General features: G+C 43.2%; 2 protein-coding genes across 4 annotated transcripts; both read left to right on the top strand.

Moving 5' to 3' along the window:
- The first annotated feature begins 736 nt into the window (after positions 1-736).
- Positions 737-10,436, top strand: PRELID3B (PRELI domain containing 3B). 3 transcript variants are annotated; one of them, XM_023626831.2, is made up of 7 exons: positions 778-1,117; positions 4,908-5,076; positions 6,258-6,347; positions 6,777-6,847; positions 6,963-7,065; positions 7,678-7,802; positions 8,395-10,436. In XM_023626831.2, exons 1-6 carry the CDS (start codon positions 1,086-1,088, stop codon positions 7,780-7,782), a joined length of 570 nt encoding a protein of 189 aa, XP_023482599.1. In that variant the 5' UTR covers positions 778-1,085; the 3' UTR covers positions 7,783-7,802; positions 8,395-10,436. The 3 variants fall into 3 exon arrangements, 2 of the variants coding, with proteins under 2 accessions (XP_023482598.1, XP_023482599.1); XR_002802983.2 differs by having other exon boundaries at positions 849-1,117; positions 7,674-7,802; XM_023626830.2 differs by lacking the exon at positions 7,678-7,802 and having other exon boundaries at positions 737-1,117.
- A 498-nt stretch (positions 10,437-10,934) lies between these two features.
- On the top strand, positions 10,935-14,856 carry ATP5F1E (ATP synthase F1 subunit epsilon). The gene is made up of 3 exons (XM_003363950.4): positions 10,935-11,264; positions 13,111-13,237; positions 14,703-14,856. The coding sequence occupies exons 1-2, from the start codon at positions 11,233-11,235 to the stop codon at positions 13,232-13,234; spliced, it is 156 nt and encodes a 51-aa protein (XP_003363998.1). The 5' UTR covers positions 10,935-11,232; the 3' UTR covers positions 13,235-13,237; positions 14,703-14,856.
- The last annotated feature ends 137 nt before the right edge of the window (positions 14,857-14,993 follow it).

Raw genomic sequence — 14,993 nt, 5'->3', positions numbered from 1 at the left:
GCCTCACCCTCAGAGGCTACCAGTCTAGTGGAAGCTAAACAGATAAACTAGATGATTTCAGTAATTCATTCACTCCCCAAATAAGTATTATTTCATTTTTCAATAAATACTCACTGAGCCTTTACTATAGGCGAGGTACTGAGAATTATTATTGAGTAAGACAGGCAAGATCCATGCCTTCAAGGGCTTACATTTTAACTGGAAGTCAAACAAACAAACAAGATGATCTCAGAGAGGGATAAGTGCTAAGAAAAATGCAACAGGATGTGTGATGGAGGAAAGAGGGGCTGGAGGATGTGCTGAGGAATGGTGAAGGAAAGCCTCTCTGGAGAGTGACATCTGAGCCAAGACCCATCCTATAAACCCAGGGCCATGAAGCTTTTCCATCTCTTCCATGTAGCACCCATGCTTCTTAACCACATCCTTCATTTGGGCATTTATCACACTGTCTGGTGTTAGTTTCTCCATGTCTGTCTGTCTTCTCCCCATTTAGGGTCATAATCTCTGGGAGTTGGGGGTGGCTGCATGACTTTGGAGCCTCCATAGTCTGGGCTGACACGGGAGGTAGGAAGAATTTTCTAATTCGGTGCCATGAACACGTGCTCAAGCGTCCCGGACACAGGGACAGCCCGTGTAAGTGGCTGACTGGATCCGTCCGCAGGAAAGAGGGGGCGAGGCGCGCCAGAACCTTCCGCCCAGGAACCGGTTGGGCCTGGCCCAACTCTACCCAGAGGTCAGCGTTCCCGGCGACGCCCGCGAGGGGGCGGGCCGCCGGGCAGTGTGCCGCGCCTGCGCAGCACAGCGCCCGCGCCGGCGGCCCTGAGCGCTGTCCCCGGAACTGCGCCGGCGCAGTGCGCCGGGCGCTAAGGGGCGGGGTTTCGTTGCGCCGCGCGCAAGGCTGGGGCAAAACCCGGCCCGGGATAGGGCGTGGGGCAGCGCGTCGGGACGTCCCTCGCGTCGGGCCCGACGGCGCTTGCGCGCTGCGCGGCCGGTGGGGCTGCTGGGGGGCGGGGCTGGGGCAAGTGTGGCCTCTTTGCCTCATTGTCCCCTAGCGCCGCCCGGACATCGCGCAGGTCGCCGGCACCATGAAGATCTGGACTTCGGAGCACGTCTTTGAGTAAGTTTGGGGCGTTGGGCAGGTCGGCGGGGGCACGGGGCCACCGCGGGGTGGGAGGGCGGGGCGGGGATGGAGTCGTGGCGAGGCCTGGGCGCCCCTCAGGAAGCTTCCAGGCGCCGGGCCTAGTGGGGACGGCGATCCTGAGTCCCACGGGGCCCCGAAGGCTCCCGGGCCGCCCTGCGCCCCAGGAAGGGGCCCCAGGACAGAGTGCCCGGCCCCCAGAGCCAGCCGCCGCCCCGCGGGGAGGGGGCCCGAGACGGGAGCCTGCGGCCTGCCCTCCGGCGAGCCCCCGGGTGGTGGGGCGTCGCGGGCACGAGGTCCTTGACAGCTCTCGGGGTGGGAGGCCCCTCGCTGCCACATGCGGCCTGGCGAACCCCAGTGGGAACTGGAACCCGAGAAGGCGCAGACTTTGTCGAGAGTCGCCCCCCCCCCCCCCCAGCCCGCGTTTGGGTGGAGTTTCTTACCGCCAACGTGAATTTCTGGTGAGCTCAGGCGACCAGGAGGCGAGACCGTCCTACAGCTCGTTGACTTGAGGATCGGAGCCTTGGAATGGAGTCCAAGGTCCGGGTCTGGCTCCAACAAGCCGCGTGACCTTGGGTTACGCTTTTCCCTCTGAGACGTGCAAGATGATGGTATCTGCAGGGCCTGCCACAGCAAGATGTCTTTGAGGCCACTTTTCAGTAGCATCTCTTGTTAGCGAGAAATTTTTAGTAACGAAAATAGGCCTTCAACCAGTTGGATTTTGGGAATTCAGTTCCCTTCTGGTTCGGGGATTCCATATAAAAAAGAACCACACATAGAAGCAGCTGTATCTTTTTTGCCTAAAGAGTTAATCAGTTACCCCAGACTTTATTGAGTAATCTGTCTTCTTCTGACTGGTTTGACGTGTCACCTTTGTCCTACACATGATGGTGATTTATATTTGAATCTGTTTGTGAACCATCTGGTTATTCCATTTAGCTTGCTATTGTTGCCACACTGTTTTAATTTTTATAGCTTTGTAGTGTGTTTTAGTTTAACCATTTGATTTTTTTAAACTGTTTCCAAGGGCGGTTTCAAAAGTTGTAAGCTTTTTACGTACTCAATATGTCTGCTGGATCCTGGAAAGTATAGAATACGAGAATCAGAAGGAAGATTTCTTTTCTCGCTAATGCTTACAATCTTTCTGGGGAAAAAGACCCTAAGTTTGTAGCCTTTCTCATGTTCTTTAACTTGGTCACACTCTTCGCTACTCCATTTCAGCCCTTGGGATCCTGGATGGTTTGTTCCTCGCAATCCTTTTCTGGGTTTAAATACTTCATCGTTGTTGGCACTGTGTCTCCTTAGAACTTTCTTCTCCCTGGCTTGTCCCCTGCCTCCCTCTCCACTCTTTCTGCCCCTTTCTTCAAGATTTCCCTCTCTCCTTACCCTTCAGAGTAAATATTCCATGAGATTCTTTTGTTGGCCTTCTTGTCTTGCATTTCATGTGTGATTCTTAATCTTTCTTTTTTCTCTTCATCACAGACCTGTCAGATTTGATGAAAACTCTGGGACCCTCCTCCCAGAAGGCAGATATATTCAAATAAATGCTGTACGTGTTCTGGGAGAAGAAGCCCTGATCCTGAGTCTCCTCAGATAATCTGGGCTTTTTGATCGAGGTCCCAGCTGATACGTAGACATTGGTGGCACCCAAATCTGTACCTTGAGCTCCAGCCTCTCTTGAACTTCAGGTTCTTATTTTCAGGTCTTACCAGACACCTCTACTCACGTGTCCCACAGGCTTCTGACACTCAGCATGCCTGAAATTTAAGTCGTTGTTTATCCTCATAAATCTTAGTGTTTCCCATCTGAAGGAGGTTACTGTCTAACAACGTCGAAGTCATCATTCTGTGCCTTACCCATCTTTGGTTTTCCAGTACTTCCTTCTGAGGCCTGGCATAAAGCTGGCATCCAGTTGAAGTCATTCATTGATTCCTTCAACAAGTGTGAATGCCCACTGTGTGCTAGGCACTCTTCTTTGCATTGGTTACATTTTGGTAAATAAGACATTGGTGCTGCCTCCGTGGAGTTAACAGAGCCCCCACACCTTGTTTTATAGAAGAAATTGGACAGGTCAGTAAGCCATCAGGTTCTCCTGACTGCCCTTTTGGTGCCATCTTTGAGTGTCTTCCAGTCTCAGGTCTTTTCCCACAATTACATTGATGCTGGAAGACTGTTAATTGTAGTACGCATCCTTCGTAACATTTGAGCTAGTTATCTTTCAAAATGTCGTAGTGCAAGCTAAGTCAACATCGATGTTTTCAAGTTGGCTCAGAGAGAAGTAAATTGCAAATAATGTATAACCATCCGGAAGCCATGCAATTATTAATTTTTTAGTGGGGATGGGGGAAGAGATAAGTGTGAGGAAACCAGCTAACCATGGTATATGACTAGAAGGAGACAGGGAAAGGGTTCATCGATTTTCATTTTAGATAGTTGCCTTGGTAACAATCAGTGCTCGCCCTATATCACTTCTATTTGTGGAGACTGTTTATATTTATGAAGTAGCTCCACTCATATACCTGCATTGATTGCTGAATAAGGCCTGAGATTAAAAACAGAATGAGGTTCATTTATATAATATTATAGCAAAAATGAAAACATTAAAAATAATGTCACTGGTTGTCCTGGGTTCTGGGAAATGAATGGTGTTGAGATTTTCCGTCTGTCAACAAGTAGTTATATCAGGCTTAGTTCTCTGAAAAGTTGAAATAGATTAATGCCTGCCTGTTTTGCTTTTAGAAAAATAAAAAATAGTACTTTTATCAGTAAATGTAGTTTGAAACGTCATTTCCAGATCTTTTTCCTTTCAATGAGGATGGGCGCACAGGTGGATAGTGGAGAATCAGATTGCAGGTGGACTAAGTCACCTTTAATACTTTTTATAGTTAATAAGGGGCTCTTTTGAAAAGAGTATTTTTGTATGAGCATCTTATTCACATAAGTTGTGAAGGGAACAAATGTAGATCACGTTTTGAATCTCCCAAGCACATGTGCTTTTTCAAGAAGATAAAGGTGCTGCGACTTCCATCATATTGTTAACCATTTCAATCCTAGATGATAAGCAAATGTTTATTATAGTAAGAGAGAATATTAGAACATAAGATTTTAGGAGTGCCTTAAAAACATCGTATTGCGTGACCTTTTCAAAATAGAATCACTCCTTTGAGGAAAGCAATGGATTAAGATTGACTCGAGCAGCCAGTGTTATTACTTTAATATAGAGAAAAATACATTTTTAATATTACAGTATTTAAATCAATAATGCGTTGGATCTTTTTGTAATCCCTATAAGAATTCACAGTGCCTATAAGTTCTTTTGCCCTTGTTACTTTTTTATAGCTTCTTGGAGTTAGAGTCAGACAAAAGAATAAATGGTATAATAACAATTTTTGCTGCTTGTTTCTGTAGAACATAATTTTTAAATACATTTTATGAATCAGTGGTTCTTAGAATATTTACGTGTGAAAGTGAACACAAGTAAGTAGGAAAGATTGCTTAAGAAACTGTACTGTAACGCTCTATAGGCTATTTTAATCTTCATAGATATCAATTGTACCATATACCCTGTGTGCTGAGAAAATGCTGAAATCTGTACATGTTCAAAATGTAGATTGTGCCCCCAAAGTCATCTTTCAGTCATTGTTTCAGAAAATCACATTCCCTAGGTAAATTAACTAAGCTTCAATTGTAAAGAATAATTTGATGGGTTATAAATGGTTTAGTTTATATGCATATTTTTAAATGTTTGATTTTTGGTTCATGTTGGCAGCCACCCGTGGGAAACTGTTACAACAGCTGCAATGCAGAAATACCCAAATCCTATGAACCCGAGTGTGGTTGGAGTTGATGTATTGGACAGACATGTAGATCCCTCTGGAAAGCTGCACAGCCACAGACTTCTCAGCACAGAGTGGGGACTGCCTTCCATTGTGAAATCTGTAAGTGTGTCTTTATTCCTGTAGAAATGTGACTGCTGTAGAGAAGTTTTCTAAACCACATTATAATTTCAAATAGGTTGTGGGAGCCGATTCCGAATGTCATTTTTGCATCAGTTCAAATTGTATTATAATAAACTTGAGTTATGAGTGTATAATGAATTGGAAATATTATTACAGTCTTCATGAAGGCACCTGATAAAACCTTCTGAAGGAAGCCAGCTAATGCTCTAAAAGGAGTTACATTTTGCTTTTCCTACTTTTGCCAGCAACTAGAGACCAATAGTAAGATTTGGAAGTAATGGTCTGGTGGCAATTCTTAGCTGACGGTTGCTGTAGTTGATGGTGGGTCGTGCACATTAAGTGAGGAGCATTTTCTCTGACTTTGCTTTTGCCACATTTGTTCCAAGGTCTGGTTCTCCTCATACATTTAAAAACATAGTGCTCTTCAGTTACAAGTGAGCAGGGTTTAATAAGATGACCTAACTAGCAAGAAACTGGAATGCCAGGTCATTGTGATGTGAGAGAACTCTGGTATGATAAGTGGACCCAGTTTTCTGTAGAGGCTCTCATTCTAGAAGGTAGGTTCACTCAGAAGACTAAAGTACACATTTTTCAACAGAAACCTACTGATTGCTTCCTTTGTGCAAAACATTGCATTGGATAGTGGGGACACAGAAATGAGCAAGATCAGAGGATTGGCTTGGGGTCAGAGCAGAGGGAGTGACTCTGGATATGATGTATCCTCCATCATGAGATGGCTGTTTTTCTGTCTGGAAAATGAAGCCATGGCACCCTCTCCTTTGGACTGCTCTGGATACTCTTGAGCTCTCCTTTTTCTAGATACCATGTTTCCCCAAAGATTTTCATGTCCGTATTTCAGGCTCACTGCTCCATCACCCCTTGGCAGTGCAGCATCCTGCTTTACACTGCATACATGATCACTGGGCTGGTTGCTGATTGCCTCTGGGAAGGTTTTTTTGTGTCTGGCAGTCTCATACATGATGTGTGAATTCATGCTACCCTCGCATCAGCCTCCTTTCTGACCTTTGTCTGATTCCTCATGTTTTTTATGAAACAGATTTTTGGTTCAAGATCTTAACACATTTTTACCTTCAAATAAAATGCTGATATACTTGTTAAGAAACCCTTCTCTGATTACTAATTCTGAATGTTTTACCTAGCTTATTGGTGCAGCAAGAACCAAAACATATGTACAAGAACATTCTGTAGTTGATCCCGTAGAGAAAACAATGGAACTTAAATCTACCAATGTAAGTTTTGCCTCCCTTTTGTTTTAATTTTAAACTGTTTGGCTTAATTTCTTGTCTCTTTTATAGTTGATATACAGACGAGCATATGCTCTTCACTGTGGTCTAGGAAATCAGTGCTTACCTGCTGTATCATGTTTGTGGCTTAGCCTCACCACTCTGCGGAGCCTGCGTATGGTTTCTAGGGGACAGGACTGAATAAAATGAATTTGGGATATGTGCATATTATTACTATTATAATACTTTTGTCAAATTTATTTTTTAATGAAAAGCAGTGAATAGTGAAATTTAAGTTCTATTTACACAGTAATAGAAAAGTGGTTTGTTGTTGTTTAGTATGTTTAGCTAGCAAGATTTTGGTTTGTGAATTTTAGAAGTGTTTTTAATCCTGGTTTCCAGTTTGATTTTGACTTTTTTATTATTATTCTATAGATTTCATTTACAAATATGGTTTCAGTAGATGAGAGACTTATATACAAACCACATCCTCAGGACCCGGAAAAGTGAGTAAAAATGCTTTAACAAACCTATTTTACAGGGTATTTTAATGTTTTTATCAAGTATTTCTCTAAAAACTGAAAAGTCATTCTGAAGCTGTCTGAATGTGTTTTGATCCAGAACGGTTTTGACTCAAGAAGCCATAATCACTGTGAAGGGAGTCAGTCTCAGCAGTTACCTCGAGGGACTGATGGCAAGTACGATATCTTCAAATGCTAATAAAGTAAGTAAGGCTTCTCCCCAATTGCTATTATTCCTGGGTTTCATTTCTTGGAAGAGCTTAGTACAGAACATGTGTTTGTCCTCACAAGCTGACTCTCAGCTACAAGGCAGTGAGAATCCATACGGGCAGGTACTTGCACAGGCTCTGGGGTCCAGCACACCTGGTTCACATCCAAGCTCTAACTCTTACCAGCCTTTCAGCCTTGGGCAATTAAATTAACCTTTCTATGCCTCAGTTTCCCATCTGAAGTGGAGATTAAAATTACCCGTTTTACAGGGTTGGGCATGAAGAGTAAACGAGATAACAAATGGAAAGCATGTGGCCCAGGGCCTAGCACAGGGAGTGCTCAATGATGTGTAACCATGTGTCATTATTTAAAGCACTGATTCTCAACCTTTTTTCATTACCTTTTTCCCCCGCCCCCACCCCAGATCCATTTGAGACAGAGGGTATCTGTGCTTTATACAAAAAAGATTTTTTTCCACCCCACCCTGCATGATTTAAAACAAAGTTAGTTTAGAGAAAGAGATGCTTAATGCACTGTTTTGTAACACATGTTGAATCATTCAGCAGTGAAAAGATATTCATAGATGCCTTCTCTGTGCCAGGCAGAGTGCTAGGCTAGACTGGGGATACAGCGGGGAGCAAAACAAACGTGGTCCCTACCCTCGTGGAACTAAGAGGAAAGCGACAAGTAATCACACAACACGGCATTAGGAAAGGAAAAATACAGAAAGGTATGAGAGTGCTTCATGAGTGTTCAGTGAGTGACATTTCTGCCGAGTGCTGACTGAGGGGTGGGCTGTCGTGAGGGGTATGCTAGGAAGCATTGCAGGCAGAGGAGCTGCACGTGCAGGGCCCTGAGATGGCCTGAAGTGCTCCTCTTTCTTTGCCTCGGCAAACTGCATAGAGCACCAGGAGAGAATGGTTGAAGAGGAAGTCAGTGACCAGATCTTTCAGGGCCTTCCTTGAATAGGATTTTGGTTTAAAATATGAACATAAAAAGGAAAAAGGGGTTTGACCTCACCCCCAAAAAAGGACTGCTCTAATCATGAAATAAGTAAAACATCACTGTGATTTAATTGTAGATTCTTTTGAGGACGTCTTTTGCATACAAAATAAAAATCAGTTTATAGATCAAGCCAGTTGCTCAAGGTGTTTGATATTTGGTAAATAACATTAAAGAAGAAAGAGCAAGGACAAAAACGATCCATCCTGGTGGGGTAAAGTTATACTTGAAACGTTCCTTGTTACTTCTTAATGTGCCATTTATTCTATATGTGCCTTTGCTCTCACTCAGTAACGATAAATGTATTGGGTTTTTTTAAGGGCCGAGAAGCAATGGAATGGGTAATACATAAGTTAAATGCTGAGATTGAAGAATTGACAGCTTCAGCAAGAGGGAGCATCAGGACACCGATGGCAGCAGCAGCATTTGTAGAGAAATGATGATCAAAGTTGATACACAACACCCAGTCCCCCAGGTGTCTACAAGCTGACAAGATATTTATTTGTTATTTAAAAAATACAACTATATTTTAGGTAGAATTTTTTTTTTAATAAGCTGGAAAAAGGCTCTGATTTTTGATCAAAACAAAGAGGTACAGGTTTTCTAAATAAAAGGGATCATCTGAAAGTAGTGTTGTTTGAAATGACCATCTAATTTTTAGGATTCCAGTATTTACGTGAAAATTTAACAGTTTTTGGAAATTGGTTTTGGCATATTAAATCTCCTTAAGGTAGAATTTTAAAGCTTTTCATGCAGTGGAACTCTACCTGGCTTTGGACCAACCCCAGAGCAGAGCCTCCTCTTAAATACACACAGTTGCCCTGCTGCGGTAAACTGCAGGAGCTTGCATGAGGGAACTCATTTTAAAAAAGGAGAAATTGCATAGTTTTAAAGGACATTGATTTGTATAAAATAACTTGCTCTGCTATAAACCACCATTAAAAACCAGTGTTTTAATTTGGTACTTAAGTGACATTTTTGGAGTGAAAATTATCACTAAAGTAATATATGATTACAACAAAAATATGATTTTATTGTATCAAAGAGTACTGTATTGATTTGCCAAAGTTTTATAACTTAGTAAAGGTATTACCTTCCTTGGATTTGTACTTTGACTTGGTACTTAGTATGCTGTACCGTGGGTTGGTTATGTTAACTGGAAAAATAAAGTCATTACCGGAATTTTGCAGTACTCCAAACTTAAACAGAAGAACAGCTGTTCACATCTTTTAGCATTTCACATTTGCCTAACTTATAAATTGCCATGTGTCAAAATCATGGTTCTGTAATTGCTAAAGCATGATATGTCAGGTTATTTGAATATAATTACTTTTTGAAATAATTGTGACCACAAAACAGCTTTTTTAAAACATGAAGAGCTGTACATCATTTGAAATTACTCAAATGACGTCTTGATCTGAAGCATAAATCCCAGGTACTTAGTGTTTTTAATGATGTGCCACTGTGGTGGGTGGGGGCGGTGGGGAGGAAAAAATAATAGGGAGAACAAAAGCATTGACCTAAACTAACCACTACGTGAATTACTTTGCAGCTTTTATTTATGGGAAATCCTTATTTTAGATTCTGAAAGGCAGCTGCAATCTCAAAAACAATCCAGTAAATGTATTTTGTCTCCTATTTTGTAGCAGGCAGATAGCACCCAGTAAATCATATCTTTGATAACTGCAGTTGTTGCACACAGAGTATTTTTCTTAAAAGGTGATGAGCTCTTGCCTTTATTTTACAATGCTTCATATGATAAACTTCTAATCAGGTTTCCTGTAAGAGAAACCAGGTAACATATGTACATAAACCACAGAAATAGTATCCAAACTATTTAAAAATTAGTGTTTTTCTACTTAAAATACTGTTTAGCTTAAGACTTCTTAGGGCATTTGTGAAAAATAAATCTAATAAGGTTTTGATTATTTTTTGTAACCAGACATGGTTCTTAGAACTGAAGTAACATTTCATCTAAACAAAACATTGCTAAATATTGAATTTGATAAAAACTTGCCTTGTATAATTTTTGTAAATTGTTCTGAAAAAGGTGTAGTGCCCCAATGATAAAAAGATTTCTAAACAAATTTTTATCTTGATTTTTTACTCTGATCTAATGATAAAATTGTGTAAATTTTCGTTTTCCAATATAGTTCTTTTAATTAAATAGCTGGTAGTTTGGGCTTTTACCTGTTAAAATACAAATACACAGAAAGCAGATGCATTTGAGAGGACTAAACTGGAATAGCCTTGGTAGATTAGACTCGAACTGTGGAGCATCTTAGCCTATTTAATATTAAAAATGGATCTTACATGAATTAAGAAAAACCTTTCTTGTTAATAAAAACTTCATTTTAACTACTATGTTTTTCCTGATTATAATTTCTTTTTAATTATGAAGAGCAAAAGTAGCTTTTCTCCTTCTAAGAGTGCACTTCGTTGGCCACCAGCTGTAAGCCAGCCCTGCGCTCCCAGGCAATGAGGGGCTTTTTGCCGCCGTGGGATCCCCGCGCCTCCGGCCCCTTTGCCCTCCGATTTTTATTCCCACTTCTTCCCCGCCAACTCTTTTGCCCCGTCTTGTCCCACATCATGGGTTGTCCCAAAACCCTAGGAAATGTCGGGGAGTCGTGCTCCTTGGCCGAGGTCCACTTTGTTCACTAATTTGGGAGGTGGAGATGCTAAGGTGCTTGCAGTGTCAACCTCAGGACGCGGCCGTCTCCTCGTAACCCGGGGGTGACAGTGCGCCCCTAGACCGGCCTCCGCCGCGGCTTCGCGGCTCACACTCTAGAAACCACGCGGTCCCCGTCCAGCCCCCTCTCACCCCAGCTACTCCGCCGGCTACTACGGAAGCCCGCGGGGCACACGCTCCGGGCGCCCGCGGAGCCAATAGGCAGGCGCGGCTGCCCGGCCGGCCCGGGGATTGGCACCCGCGGCCCCGGCCGCGCTCCCCCATTGGCTGCCGGCGCCGGGGGGATTCCGCGACGGGGCAGCAGGGGCTGCTTGTGAGGGCGGGCGGGGCAGAAGGCGGCGGGATTGGCAGGGCCGGAGCCCCGCCCCTTCCGCTTCTCTGGCCTGACCTTCCTGCGACTGGGCCGCGCGCGGAGCCGACGTTGACGCGTCCTCGCGATTCGGCCCGACGCGCCCCCTCTCGCGACATCATGGTGGCATACTGGCGACAAGCTGGACTCAGGTAGGCCCGGGCCTCGCGGGGAGCGGTCAGGGAGGGCGCGGGGTGCTGGGCACGGGCCGGGGTCGGAGGTCACGCCGAGCGCGGCGGGGGTCGGGCGAATGCGGCCCCAAGATGGCGGCCCGCTGACAGGAGGCCGGGGCCGGGGCCGGGGTCGGGGTCACGCCTCGGGCGTGCATGGCCTCGTCTGTGCGACAGGCTCGCGCTCCTGTTCCTCCTTCCCTGCGGGCTACAGCGGAGCACCTGGCGCGCCACCGGGGACGTCTGTGGCACAGGCCTGCGTCCCCAGACGCAGCGGTGTTCCGTGCAGCGTCCTTGTCCTTCTAGTTGCGCGGGGTTACGTTGTGGAAGTAATGTGGTCACGTAAAACTCGGGAGCGAGGAAGGCTGGGGTGGGTGCTCTCCGTGCAGCCGCTGGCCGCATTGCTGGCCTTTCTTTCCAGCCTCAGAGTGGGGCCTTGTATAATGGGGCACACCTTTTTGTGCTTTACCCCCTCTTGCTCTCAGGTTTCTTTATCGGTAAAATGGGTGAAAGCCCTTGGTAAACTGTAGAGGGCGCTGCACAGAGGTGAGTGGTAGCTCTTGGGAAAGTCAAATATGGAACCCATTTGAAGACATGGCATCCAGTGAAATGGGCCAGCGTCGGTCAGGTTTTCACACCCGATTTCTTTGCCTGTGCACCGACTTGGGCGAGCGGCGTACCTCGTTCCAGGTGACGTACCTGAGACTTGACCAAAGTAGCACCTTCTAGTGGTGACGTTCTGGGGTAGATGACCCGGGGAATGAGCAGCCCAAGTTTCCTGACTTGTGAGGTCAAGCAGAGTTTTGTAGAACCGGAAGGGTGACAGTCCCAGTAACAGGTGCTGTTTATTGAGCACTTACTATGTGGCTGGCGTGGCGATCCACGCTTTTCGCACTTTGTCTCTCCTCCTCCCGACCCTGTGGCACAAATGTCATTATCCTTCTATTTGGTTCTACTGTTTCTGCAGGTGAATAAACTAGCCGGAAAGATAGCACAGCCTGAAGGTCACCCCCGTTAGTAAGAGTGGAAGTAGTGGAGCTCCTATCTCTCTGCCAAAAAAAAAAGAGAGAGAAAGAGAGAAATCTGAAACATAAAAAAAATAGCAGCACCCTCCCCCCTTCCTGTTTTCAAAAAGTGTAAAAAGTGAGCTGACATCTTTTGGAAAATAATATGTTGATGGGAGTCCATCTACCAAACAGGAAGCAGGCTGTTAGACGTTTTGCTGGAGTGGATGATGTGCTCTAAGGACTTTTCAGTTTAATTTAGAAACCTTGATTGGAAAGTATTTTCGATGGCAGACTTGTGAAACAGAATCCAGTATTCTCAGGAAAACCTTTAATTAATCAGAGGAAGAACTATTTTAACTCAAAATGAGTATTTTTTCTCTTTTAATTATATATACTTTACCTTGTACGAATAATATAATTAAAGAACAATTTTAAGTAGAGAAATGGAAAAGAAATTATTCATGTTATAGCCTCTGTTAACATTTTGGTCTATTTCCTTTCTTGTGCTGAGGGATTTTTAAAAAATACCTATGCATCTTTTATTTTAAATTAATTTGTATTAAAGAGAGAAAACAGCACAAAGAAGAAAAAGCACAATCACTCATCCTAACACCAGTTAAGACTTTGGTACATATCTTTCTAGTCGTCTTTTTCTTTGTGTGGAATCCTTTTGGCGTTAGTCATTTTTGAATCCAATTCTACAATAATGTATAATCAAACCAAAATTAAAAGTATAGAAAGAAAAACAAAAACACATTAACACAACCAGTCTGGCTGAATTATTGATAATTAATTGTATATTGTCCCTCACTTTCTCCCAGCTACATCCGATACTCCCAGATCTGTGCAAAGGCAGTGAGAGATGCACTGAAGACAGAATTCAAAGCAAATGCCGAGAAGACTTCTGGCAGCAGCGTAAAAATTGTGAAAGTGAAAAAGGAATAATCTGTAAGTTACTGACTTATTTAGAAGAAGAGTTGCCTCTTAAATTTTTAAAGCACTTTTAAAAAATCAGAGTAATTTTAATTTTGAGTTCTGTCCATTTTTTGGTGAGTTAGTACATTTAGAAGTTAGTGGGCTAATAATTTAAAGCATGCAGATCCTAGAAGTCCCGTGGCGTAATAGAAGAATGTCATTTCAGGCCCCGACAAACAGAAGCAATTGGCACATTGATTTTCACTTCATTTAGCAGTGCTCAGATAAAGAGCCGTCTTATTTTAATTAAGCCTGTTTCATTTGTCTGCACAAAATCAAATAATTTAGAGGATAAACTCCCCACTTTTGTAATGGCTATTGGAGTTAGATAACAGTTCAGGAGCATGAAAAATTATAGTTCTTTATGTTTTTATTTCCATCACATCTGCTAATGTTCTCACAAATCACTACTTCCCCAACAGGAGGGCTACAAGTACAGACAAGGGTCCTACTACTTTATCAAGCAATAAAATCTGCAAGACCCTGCAGTAAATACCGTTTTGCGAAATTCATTAGGCTTTCAGAGGTTTTAGTTCGTTTTACTTCTCCAAAGATGTTGGCAGTGTAAAGTTACATTCTGTGCAATAAAAGACAGTGTTGTGCAGTTGATAAGTTCAGACTTTTGTGCTCCAAACTACTAAAGTGATTGGATCTCTAAACTACTTTCTTGACATTGTTATTTCAAAGATAAGCAAGGCAAATTACCAGAGAGATGTTTTTCAGATTTAATTTTCTTGTTTTGCTTTAAAAAAGCTTCAGACCCACAGTAGCAAGGAAATGTGATAAATATTCGTCCTTTGGCAGCTTGTGGTTATGAGCAATTTTACTTATTGGAACTGTTTCCCCTAAGCACTTTTCATTTTCATTTTGAATTAGTAAATATTTTATTACAAGTCTAGAGATTCAATGTTTTGAATTTAGCTCTTTTTCTAGGGGCTCTCTGTCTAATCTCATCATTCTGAGTAATAAGACCTGGTTTTATGTCAGGTTATTTGTTTTAACTCTGAGCTAACTGAAAGAATCCCTTAGCCTCTGAAGTATAGCCGAGCCAAACGCCACATCTAATTCTCCTGACCTTGTGACGTCCTTGGGGTCAGCTCCCATAGATAAAATATTGACCACTCTCCATATGTCCTGCAGGCCATGCAGCCCCCGCCCCATTAGCACAGGGGGAACTGTGGTGTCTTTTAAAGGCAAAGTCGTTTCTTTATTGCTAGGAGAGTGTTTGGTTTTACTTAGCAGGGAAGCACTTGTTTGGCTAAGGCCGAGCATGTCAGGTTTTTACATCCAGGAGCCAAGGTTCATCACCAACCCAGTGAACTGAAGCCATAGTTATATTATACAGTTCATTATAAGAAAGTTACTTCCCATATTCATGTTGAATTTTTAAGAAAACATGAAGGACTAGCAACTGTTGCATTTTCTTTTTTCCTCCTAGACCCTGACTAAAGCTTGACATGCTACATTTTCAAGGTGAAGATGTATGGGCACATGTTATGGCAGATTGAAAACGATCTCGCTTCATGGGGAAAACAAAAAAATACCTGTCTTGTTAATAGATTGACAATGCCAATAAAGTGAAGCATGGGTCACCCTGGCTGTTGGTTTTTGGTTTCCGTTGGACCTTTTTCTTTTTCTTTATAGGAACTATCTGCACAACTGCAGGATTATGACCATAAGACCCGGGGTTTCTTAAGGGGCAGGGGCAGCAGATTTAATATCTAATGAC

This window comes from Equus caballus, chromosome 22 (assembly GCF_041296265.1).
Source record: "Equus caballus isolate H_3958 breed thoroughbred chromosome 22, TB-T2T, whole genome shotgun sequence".
Taxonomy (NCBI): domain Eukaryota; kingdom Metazoa; phylum Chordata; class Mammalia; order Perissodactyla; family Equidae; genus Equus; species Equus caballus.
Note: the sequence above shows the minus strand (reverse complement) of the source record. Positions and strands in the feature narration are given on the sequence as shown.